The sequence below is a fragment of the Arabidopsis thaliana genome (assembly GCF_000001735.4).
Source record: "Arabidopsis thaliana chromosome 1 sequence".
Classification (NCBI taxonomy): domain Eukaryota; kingdom Viridiplantae; phylum Streptophyta; class Magnoliopsida; order Brassicales; family Brassicaceae; genus Arabidopsis; species Arabidopsis thaliana.
Window position 1 is genome coordinate 6334347 of NC_003070.9, and position 17907 is coordinate 6352253.

Genomic DNA, 17907 nt, shown 5'->3' on the forward strand with positions numbered 1-17907 from the left:
AGAGGCAAGTTGCGCAAGGTTTGGTAACGAAGAGGAGTTATGGAACCAAAGAGACTTTGTCGGTGTAAATTAACAAAAACACCCTTCACTTCTGTAGCTTTCCAAAGACAATGATGTGTGTCTCCCAAACCAAAAACAGAGACAAAATAGTAAATTGTGATGCGAAGCCTATGGACGTGTTTTACAGACGAACAACCAATCTCTTGAGACTTCCTTCCTCTTTTGTGGTCTCTCTTATTATCCATATATGAATATCTCTTATATATTTCATATTTTTTTCAAAAATAATTCTAATAGCGACGGTTCACTTCACAGGATCTTACGGATGTTGCCTATTCATAATCTTTATGATTGATAGAACAATTCAGATATTTGTATGATCGTATATATAAAGAAAGTGAGGGTATAATAATACACTTTTGTCTTTCTGTTATTCTCTCTATACATGTTTCTTTATTTCTGATTTTTTTTTTTTATTATAATTTTTTTTATGACATTTTGGACACTAGCTAGTACTCATTCCATATGCATGGCAGGTCGTAGCCGAGGTTTAAGTTTTATCTTTGTAATGCAGGTATTACGTAATTTACCCGAGATTAGTATGGTGTAGATGGCTTATGATAAAATCCTTACAAAAATATTTCGAATATAATATTAATACATGATAGATATGTTTATACATAGGTTCATGCAGGAATTAAACTTCTTAACAAAAGAAAAAAATTCCGAGAGCTAAAATGCAAACTTGTTAATAACTACTTCAAGAGCCAAAAAATTAATAGAAAGAAAGACGAAAAAGATGCATGCATCTCATGGCATTCATAAGGACAGCTTGAAATGGACCATTCGTTGAAGGATGGTCAATGTGGGATTTCATGTTTACTTTCTCGTTGTTTATTGAAAAAGGCTCATTTTCATGATTAAATCTTACAGACTTTTGTGGTAGTTTCAATTCATAAAAGTTTTTAGTGTTGTCAAAATATATTAATAACTATCATATATAGATCGAATTTTATGATCCTAAAATCCAACAAAATACAAATCAGGGGTCACATATACTATGGATTATTCCTCTTGTTTTTTTTAGGTACAAGCTACTGGTTTCTACACAACCATTTGTTTTGTCTTCTTATATATTCTATTGTATTTGCCTATTTGGTGATCTAAAAGACTAAAACTATATCTTCTTTGTCTGCTTTAAGACCAAGTATCTATTTGTTTTTTTCCTCCACTGATAAGTATGTGCAATGGGCATGAAAGCAAAATGTCAGAGAGTGTCTAACAACTATTATAATCGTTTATCATCTTAAACTATAGGGATATGTTTTGTCATATTTATTATAGTTTTAATATTTCCCAATGATTATTATATACAAAAATAGTTACAATCTCTAGTTGCCCATGACGCTTAAACGTAGCCTCTCAAGTCTCAACCACTTAATCTTAATTTTTCTGAACTAGTCAATGCTTCTGTTGCTATCTTAACATACATGAAACAGCATATTATGTTGAGGATGATCATATATATATTCATATTTTTATTAGATGCTGAAGAGGACAGAATTGGGGGTTTACAATAACAAGTGAAAATATTGGGGCCCCAAAATATTCCAAAAATAGATTTGGCGATCACATCATTCGGTGACAGAGAACAAAAACAGGGCTAAATTCAAGTATGCAAATTACACTGTGGGGACTACCCACCAATATTTTGTTATTAGTGGAATTACTATGGATCGGATTGGAGCTAACTGTTGAGTGTTGATACAAGTTGTTATCTTAGCTTTTTAAATCCCTTTCTCATTTTATAATCTTCGTTCACACTTTCAGGAACCTTACTCTTACCCTAATCTATTAATTAAGTTTCATAAACTTATGCATACTATTCATACATAGTAGAGTTGCTATAAATATTCCCCATATTTTGAAGAAGAGTACAATTAAAGGTTATAAATTTAGGATGAAACATTACTGTCAAGTTAACAAACATTATTAAAAAAATCGTAAGATTATTACGATCCGTATATTGACAAATGCTTACATAGAAAAACAAATTTTTTTTTACAAAATTAAGTCCCAAATGAAACCATTGATCATTTGATTTGGGTTCATAGAGGGTGGAGAAAATAATTTCTTATTTAAAAAGCTAAAAAATTAGATGCTAAGGAAAATATACTATTTTTAAGACCAACGTTTCGAATCTTTCGGTGACTTTAGAAAATTAGAAGCACTTCCCGTCTTCTTCATGCCTTGAGAACCTTGAGAAACAAGAAATTTATATACATCATTATGAGAACTAATAGTAACAAATAGCAAGTATAACAATCTATTCGACTTATAACCTAAACCTTATAAATTTTGATTTCTTACTCGGTGACAACAAGGCTGACGTAGCCTTTGCAATGTTTGTCGTCCTCATAGTGACTTGCTTGAGTTTATCAAGTGGTCGTGATGTTGTCGTATTACTCCTTGGAGTCACCGGTTTAGGTCTGCGATTTTCAGTCACCAATATATATGTTTCAGACAAAAACAAACCGTAAACTAGATCATATTGAAGCAAGAGAATGGAAAAAACGCTACTTGTCTGAAATCTTTAAAGGTTTTCTCCCTTCTGCTGCACAAGGAGCATCAGTGGATCCTTCTGTTTCATCATCATACTCCGCATCAGTGGAAGAAGCTAAGGCCTCCCCGTCCGTGACAGAGTGTCGTGACTGTCTGGTATAATCGTGTTGGAATCTTGAGTCATCTTCTATAGACAACTGCGAATCTCCCGCTTCTGAGTTAAAGTCATCGGATTGTCCTAAGCTCTTTTTCTGCAGTCTCTGTGGGTAATTTATGTCCTTAAGCAAATGAAGCCGCTCTATCTCATCGTCTTTTCTCGCTATTGTGTCCTTAAGGGACCCTAACTGCAACGGTTCTTTAAGGTTTAGTGCAATATCGACCTAATGGTAGATCTTCTTCATGAGATATTGTGAGAGTGTGTTTTAGTTTTTTTACCTGCTCCATTAATTCTCTAACGTCTCTACCATCTTTGCTGCTCTTAGCAGCTCCTAACTCAACTCCAGAGACACGCTCTGCGAATTTCAAAGTACTCATTGACTCTGAATATGAAGTAATATCAGGATTCAGTTGAACAAACATTAGTGTCTTTGCTCGACCACCTGTGATGTTAAATCACACAGAGATAAGTTAGAAAATTTCGATCACGATTGAAAAAACAGAGCAGAAGATTTGGAGTTAACCTAGAGAGCTTTGGAGAAGCTGAGTTAGTTTGCTGTTCCTGTATGGTACATGAGAACTTTTTGAAGCAAGAGAGAATATCACATCTCCTAGAGCTGAGAGTGACTTGTTTATATGTTGTGCTTCTTTAAGTCTGTCTCCTGTAACTTCCGAGCGATCAACTCTCTCACTACCTGCTAGATCTACCAAATGTAGATTTCCATACAGCGCAGAACCAGTCTTCAAGTCCTTGCCACGAACATGAACAGTGACAATGCTGCATTAGGAATCATCTATCCAAGTTATTTTTGTCTTTTCTCAAATACCCTAGGAGACCTAACTATCTAGAGAATGATAAAAGAAAAACACATGTTTGTTTCAGAGATCAATATGAGCACCTGTGAGAGCGGCTACTTCTTTCGTTCAAGGCAGTGGAGCTAACAACTCGGTTTTGTAGCCCAATGCTCATTAATTCAAGAACATCCGAGGTGGATGTCACAGGATACATGCTTGCATCAGGTACAGCAAGACCGTTCTGTTGAGTTGTAGAGAGAATCCCTAGTGTGTGAAAGTCAAGGAAAACAACATAATGGAAACACAAACAGAAAGTTGGAGAACAGAGCCAAAATTCATATGGAGGAACTAAATTTGAAAGGGCAAAAGAAAAAAAAGTAAGTAGAGCACAAAAAAGGATATTTCTTTTGAGAACTGTCACCAGAGAGTAAATCGCGCACTTGTTCATTGTATATCTCCACCATCTGCACCCCAACTTCATACGCTATGTTGCTTTTACGGGATTGAGAGATTCTGAAGAGGTCATTGAGAGCACGATAGTTTACTCCCCACTCTTCTTCGCTTGCTCCATCTGGACCAGTCTGGACAAAAACAATGATAATGGTATGAATGTAGTGGCATCATTTGTCTGGCCACTTAATCGTGATATACTAGTGAATGAGTACCATTGTGTAAGTTTTCCCTGATCCTGTCTGACCATATGCAAAGATACATACATTGTACCCGTCAAGAACTGATCGAATAAGAGGTTTTATATCTGAAAATACCTCAGCTGCAAGAATTAAAAGATACAATGACATAAGTATATTAATTTTTTTGATTAGTCCCAAGAACACACCAATCCAACAAAAAGTATATTGAAGAAAAATTCCTCAGGCAAACAAAAGAACACCTTGAGTAGAGGCAGGACTGTAGACCTTATTGAACCTAAATTTTCGATGAGCATCCTTGCCAGGTTTTGTTGGATTGAGAACTACCAACTCCCCATGATCACCAATGTGTTCTACCACAGTTTTTGATGCACCTTGCCCACGCAAGAAAGGCCTCACTCGACAATACACTCTAATGTTTCCTGCAAGCCATAACTAGAGAACTTATAGGTTGCATAGAAGTTGAAACATCAATATGTTATGCATGATACACATTACTTACCTTTAAGCTCCTGAAGTTCATTGAAGAGCTTTTGGTTTTCAGTTAGGACTTCGTGATAGTTTGCGGCAGCATCTCCAAGTTCAAGCAATTTCCTCCCTGAGGATCAGTATTTGTTGATAAACACCACCAAAATTTACAAAGTCACAAATATAACATACTTTGAGCTATTTATAAGAAGCATATGTCTGAACTGACTTACCTAATTGACTAAACTCTACTGTATACTTATCTTGAACTTTTAGTATTTCTTGTTTGATAGACTTAGAATAGAACCTCAACTCCTGGAAAATTGGCAGGTTTAGGTGACTATAGAAAAACACGATGACTGATTCTACTCAATGGCATATGTAAACATACTTGTAGCGCCTGGCACTGGAAACTGATAAAGCTTCTATAGGAAAGTTCTTTCTGACTCCAACTTCGATTCTTTAACTCTGATTTTTCTTCCATTTCTTTGGCTTTACTCTTCCAGTGGACGAGATTTTGTTCAAGCTCTCGGTTTTTCGCTTTAAGGCTTGTATTAACAGTCATTGTCTCTTTTTTAGATTGTTCAAGCTCTCGGTTTTTAGCTTCAAGGCTTGTATTAACAGTCATTGTCTCTTTTATAGCTTGTTCAAGCTCTCGGTTTTGAGCTTCAAGGCTTGTAGTGACGGTCATTGTCTCCTGTTTAAATTGTTCAAGCTCTCGATTTTTACCTTCAATGCTTGTAGTGACAGTTATCGTCTCATCTTTATATTTTTGAAGCTCCTTCACCTTTTCCTCAAGATTCATTTTAACAGCATCTGCTTCTTTTCCCATCTTTTCAAGCTCCCTAACCCTTTCCTCAAGGGCTTTTCTTGCAACGCTTGCATCCTTTCTCATTTGTTCAAGCTCCTTAACCCTGTCCTCGATACCAGCTGTAGCGCCTTTTGTTTTGCTTTCCATTTGTAAGCATTGTTGTTCATATGCTTTCTTGGTTGTCTCCAGTTCTCGCCTTAGAGTAGAAATTTCAAGATTATAATGACCATTTTCTTTCTCTATCCCAACCATATCCTCCTCTTTGTCTTTCTTCTTTTCTTCCAGCTTGGACTTTTCTGTCTATCATAGCCATCTCAAGCAAATAAACATCTTACTATAATCAAGTTTATCCCCGCAAAACTTTCAGTAATTACATGATTAAAGTGGAAAGATGCAAAAAGCGTTACCTTTATCCGTCGAAGTTGTCTTGTAGCAATCTGGTGAGATATAGCACATTAGTGAATTACAAGAAACAAAAAAATCTCAGGGCCTAAGTTCTTTACGATACCTCATTTTCTTCACTAGTTCCTGAAGCTAAGGTTTCAAGAACTTTGATCCTTGACTGGTACTTCTCCTCACGAGCTTTAAACACACTGTTTTGCTGCAAAAAAGAGAACTCAGAATATAAAACATTTGAACACAATTTACTATTTCTCCGAAGAAACAAGAAATACCGTTCTTAGATGTTCAGATTGAGTTGAAATTCGTCGCTCGATTTCCTGCACGACTTTTCTCAGCAGACATGCTACACGCTGATCATTACAGATTAGATCAAAAGATGTCCCAAGCAGCATTTGAAAAATGTGTGCATGCATATTTGCTTTTACAAGCACGTAGCATCCATAAAAATCATGGTCAGGATTGTTAGAGACTCAAGTACCTGAGGGAGTTCACCATTCTTTCTCTCAATAGTTTCATCAAGAATTCCATTAACGATACTTAGAAGTGACTGTGTGGGAGCATTCTGCATTCAACAGAAGCATATATAGGGTATTATTATAAACAACTTTGAAAAATAAACTAGTATGACAAAGAAGAGAACCAGAGCCTAGGAAAAGCATATAAAAATTCATTGATAAGGTACACTTAAGCTTAAGCAGCAATACATCTAAATTGTTTGATTTCATCAGTTCTGAAATCTTTGCGGCTTGGAGATCAAATCGCCCCTGTTTCATTTGGAAAGCCTCGTGGGACTTGTGTCCTCCATGGAGCATTGATCCAGGGGATGATGGATCTGTGGTAGAAATAACTCATTACGTCATATTATAAAGAGACCTTTTCTAATAACATAATGCAGACAAATACATAAAAATGTACCTAGAGCTGAAGAATTGGGCAGGGGACGTTGAAATCTGGAATCCGCCAGACCTTTATTATGCCTTTCACGTGGAGATGATGGAGAGAAGGGACTACGGGGAGTTGAACCTCCATGAGAGCTGCCTGATTGATCAGTGAGAGAATTCATCATCAATTCACCAAAGGCAAACTTATGGAAACACTTGATAAAGCCACAAGTCCTTCATTCTCTATCAACAAGGCCTGAAAACACGATTGTTATATAAATCATCAAACCAAATCACATACAAAGAAGCTACAAAACATAAAGCCTAGAGGAAACTAATTGAAACCAGGGAATGCAACAACATGATCAAGTAAAACCATGCTAATGAAATGCAAGGATCATTCGGATCTACCTAGTAGCATTCTCAAAATGCGAATTAAGAAGAAAATAGCAGAAGAGACGAACCTACCTGGAGAGGAACAGAAGATTGCTCTTTTGGTGCAACAAGAGAAGAACGGCATTGGGTTCAACTAAGTCAAAAAAAAAAAACACAGTACAATTCACCATTCAGAATATCCGATCATGAAAAATAACCACAGGGGAAAGCAAGATCATCTCTCCAAACCTGGGAAAATCGCAAGGAGAAGACCAAGTCCTAACCTGCCAGAAGAAAACACAGAGACGTGGATTTGTCACGTCAATCAGACTTTTTCAGACTTTTTTTTTTTAATTGATACCAAATTTTCCTTCTTTTTTTTCTTCGTCTCTGTAGCGCGAATGTAGGAAGAAGCGCGAGTATCTCTGCTTCTCCAGTCGTTTATACGGGTCGGGTCGGGTACGACCAGGCCGGGTTTTAATTTTGGAGTTTTCACTTTTAGCCCCTGTAATTTTTGTGTATTATGTATTGTTCGTAGTGTTTTTTGTTTATTGCAGATGTAGTACCTAACTTTGTTTCGAATTTATACTTTCTTTTTTTTTTGGTTAATAAGTAATATATGAAAATCAAATGGATTTCTCATTATGGTAGTACATCAAAATCGAATGGATTTTCTTTGGTCTTCTTCTGTGCTTTGTATGGTAGTACACAGCAATTCCTCTGTAAAAGCTCAGAGCAACTATAGAATGTATCGCCAAGTTCCACGTCCTCTGAATCTTCATCTGATGCAACTAAATCTTGTCCCGAGGAACTTGAGGGAAGAGCTTTAGTTTGAATTTCCTCAGACTCACAGCTCTCAGCAGGATTGGTATTCAAGGTCAAATTATCTAACATCTGAACAGAGTCATCGTCAGCCTCAACTGACTCATGAAGGTTATCGGAAATGGGACAGGTTAATTCTTGTTCTGTAGCACTTTCAAAAGCATGTTCACGCTGAAATTCAGATTCCAACATTGCTTCTGATAACCCTGCAAAACAAACTCAAATATCTCATGACATAAATTATTGACTGATTCATTACTCAAGATTAAATTTAACCAAGATGAGATATCTCTTGCTTGAGCTTGCGAATGGCTAGGCCTGCTTGCTCCTGTCCTCTTTTATCACGCTTCTCCTTTGCTTTTATAGCATCTGATCTTGCCGAATAATATTCTTTGGCAATCACATCGAATGGCCTTGGACCAGAGACCTAGTATGATTTTTAAAATCAAGATATCACAGCAGAGAGAGACATCAAACCAGGAAAACAAGACCAATATGGTGTTGTAAAACTAATTTGACTGAAGTTTGCAATTTCACATAATCATCATAAACAAATGAAGAAAAGTCCCACTTCTACCCAATGGGAAAGAAAATATATTGATAGCAGGTAGCCACAAACACTCCAAAAAATTGAACAAAATATCTTAATAAACTTCTGCCATAATGGATACGCTTAATGTAATCCCTTTTTCAGAAAAAAACAACACTTCATTAAACACTTCATAATTTTGACCGGTATTTTTGGTTTATTAATGAAAATAAATTTTATTGAGATTATGGGTTGAAAAACAATCTGTAATTAGACACGAAAACGTGCTCTAAGACGTGCATAGCAATCATACCAGATTTGCATACCATTTCTTTGCAAAATTCGAAAACAGTTCCAAATTTGGGAATCTGGGTTTTTTCAGTTCATGATTCATCAGTCATGACACCATCGTGTCTTTGATAGAAATCATAAACCACAAATGCACAATAAATAATAGAATCTCTCCCGAGTCTTTCCGTCTCTGTTTACACCTCTATCAATCTTCTGCAATCATCGGAATCAAGAACCAGAAATGGCGGCACCAAAGCTGGAATCTTTCAGGCGGGGTAGCATGTTCGACGGATCTTTCAGGCGAGGTAGTATGTTCGATGGTTCGTTTCGACAAAGCATGAGAGATAGGCTTATCCTACAGAGCAGAGGCTATTCCAATGTCAACGACGATGACAAAACTTCCGTCCGTTGCTGCTCCTACAGGTTATACATTACATACAATCTCTCCTTCTTTCCAGAACCTTCTATTGACCAAACCTTTTTGAAGCCATTTTATCTTAATATGATGCCTCTTGGAGTCCAATGTCAAGTAATCTCAAATGGTTAAGTCTTGAAATGCTATTGGTGTTGTTTGCAGCTACTTCTCTGACAAGATCACGGGGGTTGTGAAGAAATTAAAGGATGTTTTGGTTACGGCATGGGAGATGGGAACAGCTGACCCGAGGAAGATGATATTCTCGGCGAAGATGGGTTTGGCTCTGACACTTACCTCTATCCTCATCTTCTTTAAGATCCCAGGATTAGAGCTCAGCGGCCACTATCTCTGGGCAATTCTTACAGTAGTTGTTATCTTCGAGTTCAGTATAGGTATATGCAACAGACTTTACACATCAAATTTGAGCATTCTAAAAACTTTAATACCTGACATGTGATCTTCTCTTGTTTTTTGTATAGGAGCCACCTTTAGCAAAGGATGTAACCGGGGACTAGGAACATTGTCCGCAGGAGGACTGGCGCTTGGCATGTCTTGGATATCGGAGATGACTGGAAATTGGGCAGATGTTTTTAATGCTGCTAGCATCTTTGTAGTAGGTATATATACGAAATCATGATGTGTGGTCTAAACTAAAGCTTCCACAATCTCATTCTGATTTCTGACAATATCGCATGCCTGCTCTTGTATCAGCCTTTTTTGCGACTTATGCAAAGCTATATCCAACGATGAAGCCTTACGAGTACGGATTCCGGGTGTTCTTGCTGACCTATTGCTACGTAATAGTGTCAGGATACAAAACAGGGGAATTCATGGAAACAGCTGTTTCAAGGTTCCTTCTGATAGCTCTTGGTGCCAGTGTTGGCCTCATAGTGAATACTTGCATTTATCCCATATGGGCTGGGGAAGATCTCCATAACTTGGTCGCCAAGAACTTTGTGAACGTAGCGACTTCTCTGGAAGGTTTATTATTAACTCTCTCCCTGAATTTGAGTTTCTGGTTGAAAAGCTTCTTAGTCTGTTTCCAATCCATGGAAAATGTTCCTTTGTGCAGGTTGTGTGAACGGATATCTTGAGTGCGTAGCATATGATACAATCCCATCTAGGATTCTGGTCTATGAAGCTGTCGCGGAAGATCCAGTGTACAGTGGTTACAGATCAGCCGTTCAATCTACAAGCCAAGAAGACACCCTGGTAAGATTCTTTTAACACATAAGAACAGCAACAACATTATCAAAAGACCAGCTTACTTGAGATCCTCACATCTTTTTCTTGTTGTTGGTGTGATTGTGAAGATGAGTTTTGCATCATGGGAGCCACCACACGGACCGTACAAATCCTTTAGATACCCATGGGCACTGTATGTGAAAGTAGGTGGTGCATTGAGGCATTGTGCTATCATGGTCATGGCGTTACATGGCTGCATTCTCTCAGAGATCCAGGTACTTTCCAATCTTTAAGTCAGAAACATTCTATAATCTTCAGATCTTAAGAGAGATTTGAGACAAGAGTATGCAAAGTAATTGCAGGCTGCAGAGGATAGAAGACGAGAATTTCGTAATGAGCTTCAAAGAGTGGGAATCGAAGGAGCAAAAGTACTAAGATACATTGGGGAAAGCCTGAAGAAGATGGAGAAGCTAAACCCTATAGAAGACATACTCTACGAGATTCACCAAGCAGCAGAAGAACTACAGAGCAAAATCGACAAGAAATCATACCTTCTCGTGAACGCCAAGAATTGGGAAATCGGGAACCGGCCTAGGGTTAGGGATTTGACTGATGAACAAAAAATCTCGAATCTCGACTCTGATCTAAGTCGGATCTTGGCTCATAAATCTCAGAGTGAAGCCACTCTTCGTCCACCGAAGAATTGGGATGATGTTACAACTGCAGCTAACTTGAGTTCGGCGACGATGCTTCCTTACCTGCAATCAAGGACGATGATACATAAACAGCCGTCGTGGCCTAGCCGGATCTCTATTACGCCGGGAAGTATGTTACAGCCACCACTGGGAGAGCCGGGAAAAATGTACGAGAGCGCGAGTAATCTTTCTCTAGCTACGTTCGCTTCGCTACTGATCGAATTCGTCGCGAGGCTTGAGAATCTCGTGAATGCGTACGATGAGCTCAGTGTCAAAGCTAATTTCAAAGAAGCTGTCTCTGAGTGAAAAAGAGGACGACAAGTGTATGCTTTGTATTTGTCGAATTAAATAATTATTATATTGAATTGTGTATCAACAAGGTCGTTGTAGTATAGTGGTAAGTATTCCCGCCTGTCACGCGGGTGACCCGGGTTCGATCCCCGGCAACGGCGATTTTTTTTTGTTATTTTCGGTTTCGTACCTCAATTTTGTGGTCTTTTAAATCTAGTCCCTTCAGTTTTCTTTCTCCTTTTTACCTTTTTTGGTCGACACCGACAGAACAAAATCCATTTGGGGATAAACTATAAACCCTAATTCCCCAGAAGAAAAGATGAAAGCTGTAGCTTTTCCCGCTAAAATCGCAAATCTTAGCTTCCCTTCTAACTGTTGCTCACTATTCTTCCGATCACCGGCGACGTTTTTATCGCCGGCATTGCCTTGTCGGAAGCTGACGAAAGGAATAAGAGGTCTCGAAGGCTTGATGTCTCAGTGTTTATCATCATCGTCACAATCATTGTCATTTTCATCGAATTCATTCTCCTCTCAACCGGAATCAGAGTTACTTCAAGCTTTACCTTCTTCGAAGCCAAAATCTCCGCCACTGCAGCTGCCATGGCTCATTGTTGGTTTGGGTAATCCCGGCAAGAAGTACCAGGGCACGCGCCACAACGTATGTCTCTCTCTTGCTTTCTCACTTTGCATTTTCCTTTTCAGCTCGGTAACGTGATCATGAATTGCAGGTTGGTTTTGAGATGGTGGACGCTTTGGCTGATGCAGAAGGCATCTCCATGAACACTGTTAACTTCAAGGCCTTGTTTGGGAAAGGTTCTCTTTTTCATTCTCTTATCTTCTCCATTGTGAATTTTCATTTTGAAATGGTTTTCTTATCTCAAAGTTTGAAACTTTCAAATTTCATACGTCTCAAATGTTTGATGAGGGTGATAGAAACAATGGCTAACTGTTTCCGGAGAATGAATATTGAAATAAATATCATTTTCTGTCTCTGGTTTGTTTCTAACTTTGGGTATTGTTTTCCTTTATCATAGGCGTTATTGGAAATATACCGATTATGCTGGCTAAACCACAAACTTTCATGAACCTAAGTGGTGAGTCTGTAAGTGAGCTCATCGGAAACAAACTTTGGTTTATTTAGTTAACCAATCTCTTTAACTTTTATCACTTGTTATTTTGATTCTTTCTGTTTATGATTGCTGGAATTCTTTGAAGGTTGGACAAATCGTTTCATTTTACAAGATCCCGTTAAAGCAAGTACTTGTGGTATACTTAACCTTCTCTCTCGCTTACTCTCCAAATTCTGGCTCTAGAGTGCATATGCCGTCTTAATTTTTTTTGTCTTTTTCAGGTTTACGATGATTTAGATTTGCCCTTTGGTAAACTACGTTTATTGCCAAAAGGTGGTCACGGAGGCCACAATGGGTACAATGCTTTTCACTCTCTATCTGGCCTGTTGATGTTTTCATTTGTGTTTTAACTTTTAAGTATTGTCTTACTTTTTACTTAAGAAGCAATGTGGATGGATAATAGTTTGCGGTTTCACTATCAAATCATAGAGAAACTCTACAAGAAAACATGATGGGTTGTTCTTTTACTTGCAGGATGAGAAGTATTATAGACCGCCTCAAAGGTAGCCGTGATTTTCCTCGACTAAGAATAGGTACAGTTCTCATTTTTCTCCACTCCGACATATCTTCCCATTTTCTTCTCTGGTTTTGCAAATTGTCGAATGTTTCATTTCAGGGATCGGACGTCCTCCAGGGAAGATGGATACAGCCAATTTTGTTCTCCGCCAGTTCAATAGACAGGAACAGGAAGAGGTAGAAGCAGATTTATCCCATAATTATCTCAAAAAATTTCAGAAAGACATAACCTGATTGTTTTTGGTTTTGCAGTTGGATCACACATTCCAAACCGGGTTAGAGGCAATAAGGATTCTTTTGCTTGAGGGGTTCAACAAAAGTGCAACATTTGTCAACACTCGAAAATCTATGGAGCAACTCAGTTAGAAGTGACATTGTTACATTACATATATTCATATAACAAACTACAAAGTGTTCTTGCTGATTCATTAATAATTTTTTTTTGGTTCCATACTTGAATCCTTTTTGAGCAAATTGTACATCAAAAGATAACCAGATTATTTGTTTATCATAATTTCTATTATGTAACTCGAAAATATGGATTTCAGTATTTGTTCGGCTGTAATTTAAATTATACACTTTCATTAAGCATAGACATTTTATTTGGCAATAAATCAGCTTCGTTTACTGCAAAAAGGGTGGTCACAAAAGTTGGTTCGGTTTAGAAAAATTGTGTTCGGTTCGGTTAGTTTCTTGAATAATTTAAACCCGACGGATTAAATGAGAGGTTTTGTGGTCCCCACAACTCGAACTCAGTAAAACCAAGTCGACCCGATTCAGCTGGATCCGAGATTACAGAGAACCCCGTCCCGTGTTTAAACCCTCCGGCGACAAAGCTCAGATAGAGAACCGCTCCACCCTTGTCGTTCGCTGCAGCCATGTACGGCGGAGGTGGGTTTCTCTTTAAACCCTTGAATTGCTTTGTCGTTTATCTTTTGAGACATTCCTGAGCTGTTTTTTTCCGTGGTGGGTTTTCACAGATGAAGTGTCAGCTATTGTGGTTGACTTGGGTTCGCACACTTGCAAGGCTGGTTACGCCGGTGAAGATGCTCCCAAGGCCGTTTTCCCTTCCGTAAGTCTTAATTACCAGCATTTTATGTCACTATAAGCTTAATGGTGTTATTGTAGATTTGCTCAAGTCCCTTGTATCTTCAGACTCTTAGTTTTTTTTTTGATGTGTTCATAAGGTTATTGGGGCAGTAGATGGTGTAGAGGCAATGGATGTGGATGTTGATTCTACAAAGACTAATTCGAACTCTGAGGATTCGAAGACCGAGTCTGAAAAGGAAAAGAGCAAACGCAAGCTCTATGTAGGATCTCAAGCCATGAGCTACCGCAGAGATCATATGGAGGTTAGTTTTTCTCCTTGATTAATGTTAAAGTTTATAACTTTGTTGGTGAAATTACAGATTGCATTTTCTCTCACCAGGTTTTGTCACCTATAAAAGATGGCATCGTTTCTGACTGGGATTTGGTGGACAATATATGGGAACATGCTTTCAAGTAAATGTGTAAAGCATTATATTTTCTCTTAATTGTTGTTTGCATTTCATCTCTAAAAAAACTTTGTCTTTTAAGGAGTTGTCTGATGATTGATCCTACGGAGCATCCAATGCTGCTAGCTGAGCCTCCTTTAAACACTCAACAGCAGAGAGAGAAGTATGATTTATCTGCTTTGAAATATCCTTTATTACCACTGTTGCTTTATCTTGGTGTGTTACTGATTTTCTCAAATCATATGCTTGACAGGGCGGCAGAGCTAATGTTTGAAAAGTACAAAGTTCCGGCACTGTTTATGGCTAAGAACCCTGTATATTCCCTCTCCCTTGGGTCATCATTCTTTTTGATAGATTATTATATGACGTTCACTGTAATGTTGATATCCAGTCAGCTCTTGTGTAATCAGATGTCTAACTATCTACATGAATTTGGTGTTTTTGGTGCTAGGTTCTCACGTCTTTTGCTACTGGGCGTGCTACTTCTTTGGTTGTTGACTGGTAAGACTTTAAGTATTAAAAGTTTCTCTAGTATGTAGAAGCTACTAATGTTCCACTTCTGCTCTATATGCTGTGAAAGTCTACCTTGTTCTGTATGGTGTATAATTTGAGAAGCACTGATGACACTTTATTGTATTTCTAGCGGTGGAGGATCCACAACCATTTCACCGGTGCATGATGGTTATGTTCTTCAGAAGGTACTTGTATTACACGATTTAGTAAGAATTCAGCTTTGTGATGCTGTTTCTTTGGGTTTGGATTTTGTACTGCAGGAGAAAGTTTCCCATCTCTCGTTTCCATAGTCATCTGTAGCTGCTATAAATTCTCATCCATGTGAATTATGACCTACAGCATTGATGTAGATTGTGATTCTCCGATTGTTGACCATACTTTTATTCGCAGGCTGTTGTATCGTCTCCACTTGGAGGGGAATTTCTCACTGACTGCCTACTGAAAAGCTTGGAGAGTAAAGGAATTAAAGTAGGTTAAAAAAATTCTTCACTGTTCTTTTCTTTTAAGCCAAATTATCTGAGTGATACTGGTTATTTTTTCTGCAGATAAGACCTAGATACTCTTTCAAGAGGAAGGAAGTACGAGCAGGGGAATTCCAGGTGCATATGTGGATCAGTGAATGAAACTACTAGCAGTGAATAGTCTCTAATTTCCTCCCTTTGAATCCTTGCAGGTTGAAGATGTGGATATTCCTGACACCACGGAAAGCTACAAACTCTTCTGCCAGGTCTGTAATTGATTATGAAACTTCGTTTGAAAATTTCAGTTGTGATAATTTGGTGATTTGTTTCAACAGAGGATGATAGTGGGTGATATCAAGGATTCCATTTGTCGAGTTCCTGATACTCCCTATGACGGTACCTTATGTTATTCTGTCTGTCTCTGGTTTCATAAATTTGTTTTATTTCAAAGTTTAAAGTTGCTTGAGAGTTGAACGTTAGATACTTTTTATCTTTCAATGTCATTTGATCGCATAGCCTTAGTTTTTCTGATGTGATGCATTTATCTGCAGATAAATCATATTCAAACATCCCTACTACGTCGTACGAGCTTCCTGATGGCCAGTAAGCTCAGTTTATATGTCTATTTCGGTTTATTTGTGCCTCAAATGTACATGCTACTGTTGCTTTTGTTTTCTACGTATAAGGTTTGAGCTTAGTTTCTAGCCAAATGTACCACTGCTCTGAACCTTGTTTAAGCTGAGATAAGTGCTTAGTTGGATCTGAGTCATTAAAGCCATTGGGCATAAAAGTTTAGAAGAGTCAGACATTGCTTTGGAAACCTGCATGGAACCTAATGTTCATAATGAGAATTAAGTTAAAAGAAAAAGTGCTAGCTTCATTGAAGACAGGAAGCTGCACCTGTAATTTTTGTAGTCTTTCTCAATATCTTATTAACCATGTCTGTTGAAGGACGCTCGAGATTGGTGCTGATAGGTTCAAAGTTCCTGATGTGATGTTCAACCCGTCCATAGTCCAGGTACACCATTTGAGCACGATAAATTCAACAGAAGATTCTGAAGACATTTTGTTTCTTATCTTGAGCGTTTTGAGCCTCGAATTATTTATCAAAGGTTTCTTCTCCGTTTTTATTGCAATTTGCAGACGATTCCTGGAATGGAGAAGTATGCTGAGATGATTCCTTCCGTTCGTGGGTTACCACACATGGTATATGCATGGTATTTAGTCATTGCAAAGCTTCCATCTCTTAACTTTTTCTAACTTTACTCTCCATTTTACTGACTTGTACAGGTCATGGAGAGCATCAACAAATGTGATGTAGACATCCGGAGAGAGTTGTATAGTAGCATACTGGTAAAATAGCAATCAATGCCAACTCTTAAATACCCCTACTTTTAGTTTCGTTGGATGTGGATGATTAACATTTCCTTTCTTCTCGCATTATGCCAGCTTGCTGGTGGCACATCGTCAATGCAACAGCTGAAAGAACGTCTCGAAAAGGACTTGATCGAAGTATTGTGTCCTAAACTCTTTTCCTCTGTCTTTAAAGCTATCCCAGTTTTTATGATGGCGAAAATCATTCATTGGTCCCTCTATCTTTGTTTCAGGAGTCTCCTCACTCAGCTAGAGTTAAAGTGTTGGCAAGCGGTAACACAACAGAAAGAAGATTCAGGTCTGGATTTAGTGTTCACTTCTTCCTCTATAATGAGACCCAAATTTTTTTGCTTGGATCAACCAACAAACATGTTATGTATGTGCAGTGTATGGATAGGAGGGAGTATATTGGCATCACTAGGCTCATTTCAACAGATGTGGTTCTCCAAGTCTGAGTAAGTCTCTGTTCTGATTTTCCATTAATCAGACTCGCAAAGAAACTATAGTTTGTTTTCTCTCCTGACACTCGGATTTGGGGTCTTGGTGTAAATGGCAGGTATGAGGAACATGGAGCTTCCTACATTCAGAGAAAATGCCCTTAAAGCAGGCAGTTTCAGATTATGTGGAGTCTGACAAGACGAAACTTGGAAACTAATGTGTTATTTTCATTGTGCATCGTTGTTCCTTGAAGATTATTAGTATTCCGCCTGAACCTTTTAGAATGAGTGTCATTAACAAGCATTATAGTGCTATTTTAAAAACATAAAAACATGTGGAAGAAGTTTCGTTGCTTTATTAGATTTTCGCACAATCAAGACCGTCCACGTTTTGTTACTACGAACCAAGATAATCCACAAAATTAACAAGAAAATAACAAATCCGAAACTACAAAAAGCAGCTTCATAAGTTTTCTTTTTCTTTTTTAAAAAAGAAGAAAAAATCAGCTTTATCGTGCCTCTCAAAAAGCTAATGACTTCGAAGTTCCAAAATTCCGGTCTTCGAACATATTTTATAGAATAGCAAAATGTTTTGAACCACAAGATTATTAATAATATAAATAATGTAATTGATATTGGTAAGTAATAATAC

The 17907-nt window shown here is 37.9% G+C and overlaps 4 protein-coding genes, 1 long non-coding RNA gene and 1 other non-coding gene across 13 annotated transcripts; 4 read left to right on the plus strand and 2 right to left on the minus strand.

Moving 5' to 3' along the window:
* Positions 1 to 1953: 1953 nt before the first annotated feature.
* Positions 1954 to 8181, minus strand: AT1G18410 (P-loop containing nucleoside triphosphate hydrolases superfamily protein; the record flags this gene model as incomplete). Of its 5 annotated transcripts, none has more annotated exons than NM_001332344.1 (20): positions 1954 to 2258; positions 2371 to 2489; positions 2581 to 2906; positions 2998 to 3161; positions 3243 to 3496; positions 3618 to 3782; positions 3916 to 4094; positions 4179 to 4285; positions 4406 to 4585; positions 4666 to 4761; positions 4865 to 4946; positions 5023 to 5742; positions 5850 to 5879; positions 5951 to 6043; positions 6117 to 6194; positions 6323 to 6406; positions 6549 to 6676; positions 6760 to 6981; positions 7194 to 7254; positions 7350 to 7492. In NM_001332344.1, the coding sequence occupies 18 exons, from the start codon at positions 6908 to 6910 to the stop codon at positions 2182 to 2184; spliced, it is 3033 nt and encodes a 1010-aa protein (NP_001322884.1). The 5 variants fall into 5 exon arrangements, with proteins under 5 accessions (NP_001322884.1, NP_001322885.1, NP_001322886.1 ...); NM_001332346.1 differs by lacking the exon at positions 5850 to 5879 and adding an exon at positions 7755 to 8181 and having other exon boundaries at positions 2124 to 2258; positions 6760 to 6882; positions 7319 to 7384; NM_001332343.1 differs by lacking the exon at positions 5850 to 5879 and adding an exon at positions 7755 to 8114 and having other exon boundaries at positions 2182 to 2258; positions 3618 to 3777; positions 3935 to 4094; ... (2 more) ...; positions 6760 to 6882; positions 7319 to 7384.
* A 412-nt stretch (positions 8182 to 8593) lies between these two features.
* On the minus strand, positions 8594 to 11441 carry AT1G18415. 2 transcript variants are annotated; one of them, NR_139758.1, is made up of 4 exons: positions 10894 to 11441; positions 10426 to 10705; positions 9604 to 10346; positions 8594 to 9505 (listed from the first exon to the last, which is right to left on the minus strand). It is a non-coding gene; the product is annotated as an other RNA (long non-coding RNA). The 2 variants fall into 2 exon arrangements; NR_139759.1 differs by having other exon boundaries at positions 8594 to 10346; positions 10426 to 11441.
* Positions 8984 to 11343, plus strand: AT1G18420 (aluminum activated malate transporter family protein; the record flags this gene model as incomplete). Of its 2 annotated transcripts, NM_101700.1 has the most annotated exons (7): positions 8984 to 9165; positions 9320 to 9549; positions 9637 to 9774; positions 9869 to 10138; positions 10230 to 10369; positions 10471 to 10617; positions 10705 to 11343. In NM_101700.1, the coding sequence occupies 7 exons, from the start codon at positions 8984 to 8986 to the stop codon at positions 11341 to 11343; spliced, it is 1746 nt and encodes a 581-aa protein (NP_173278.1). The 2 variants fall into 2 exon arrangements, with proteins under 2 accessions (NP_173278.1, NP_001321266.1); NM_001332347.1 differs by lacking the exon at positions 8984 to 9165 and having other exon boundaries at positions 9387 to 9549.
* AT1G18430 lies at positions 11418 to 11489 on the plus strand. The gene has a single exon. It is a non-coding gene; the product is annotated as a tRNA-Asp (tRNA).
* Positions 11490 to 11627: 138 nt separating this feature from the next.
* Positions 11628 to 13572, plus strand: AT1G18440 (Peptidyl-tRNA hydrolase family protein; the record flags this gene model as incomplete). Of its 2 annotated transcripts, NM_101701.4 has the most annotated exons (8): positions 11628 to 11986; positions 12057 to 12141; positions 12363 to 12430; positions 12544 to 12594; positions 12680 to 12753; positions 12933 to 12991; positions 13075 to 13151; positions 13227 to 13572. In NM_101701.4, the coding sequence occupies 8 exons, from the start codon at positions 11648 to 11650 to the stop codon at positions 13338 to 13340; spliced, it is 867 nt and encodes a 288-aa protein (NP_173279.2). In that variant the 3' UTR covers positions 13341 to 13572. The 2 variants fall into 2 exon arrangements, with proteins under 2 accessions (NP_173279.2, NP_001320951.1); NM_001332348.1 differs by having other exon boundaries at positions 11648 to 11986; positions 12680 to 12991; positions 13227 to 13564.
* A 129-nt stretch (positions 13573 to 13701) lies between these two features.
* On the plus strand, positions 13702 to 17664 carry ARP4 (actin-related protein 4). Its single transcript, NM_101702.4, has 20 exons — positions 13702 to 13865; positions 13955 to 14046; positions 14162 to 14326; positions 14404 to 14477; positions 14553 to 14633; positions 14724 to 14784; positions 14922 to 14971; positions 15114 to 15168; positions 15374 to 15451; positions 15529 to 15582; positions 15657 to 15710; positions 15780 to 15840; positions 15996 to 16047; positions 16396 to 16462; positions 16588 to 16650; positions 16735 to 16797; positions 16894 to 16956; positions 17052 to 17116; positions 17205 to 17273; positions 17375 to 17664. The coding sequence occupies exons 1-20, from the start codon at positions 13853 to 13855 to the stop codon at positions 17418 to 17420; spliced, it is 1326 nt and encodes a 441-aa protein (NP_564051.1). The 5' UTR covers positions 13702 to 13852; the 3' UTR covers positions 17421 to 17664.
* Positions 17665 to 17907: the final 243 nt, after the last annotated feature.

Bases quoted from the DNA above. Each gene is read 5' to 3' on its own strand.
- ARP4 (NM_101702.4), top strand. The intron at 14,634-14,723 runs GTATGATTTATC...TATGCTTGACAG, and splicing joins ACTCAACAGCAGAGAGAGAA to GGCGGCAGAGCTAATGTTTG. The intron at 15,169-15,373 runs GTACTTGTATTA...TTTTATTCGCAG, and splicing joins ATGGTTATGTTCTTCAGAAG to GCTGTTGTATCGTCTCCACT.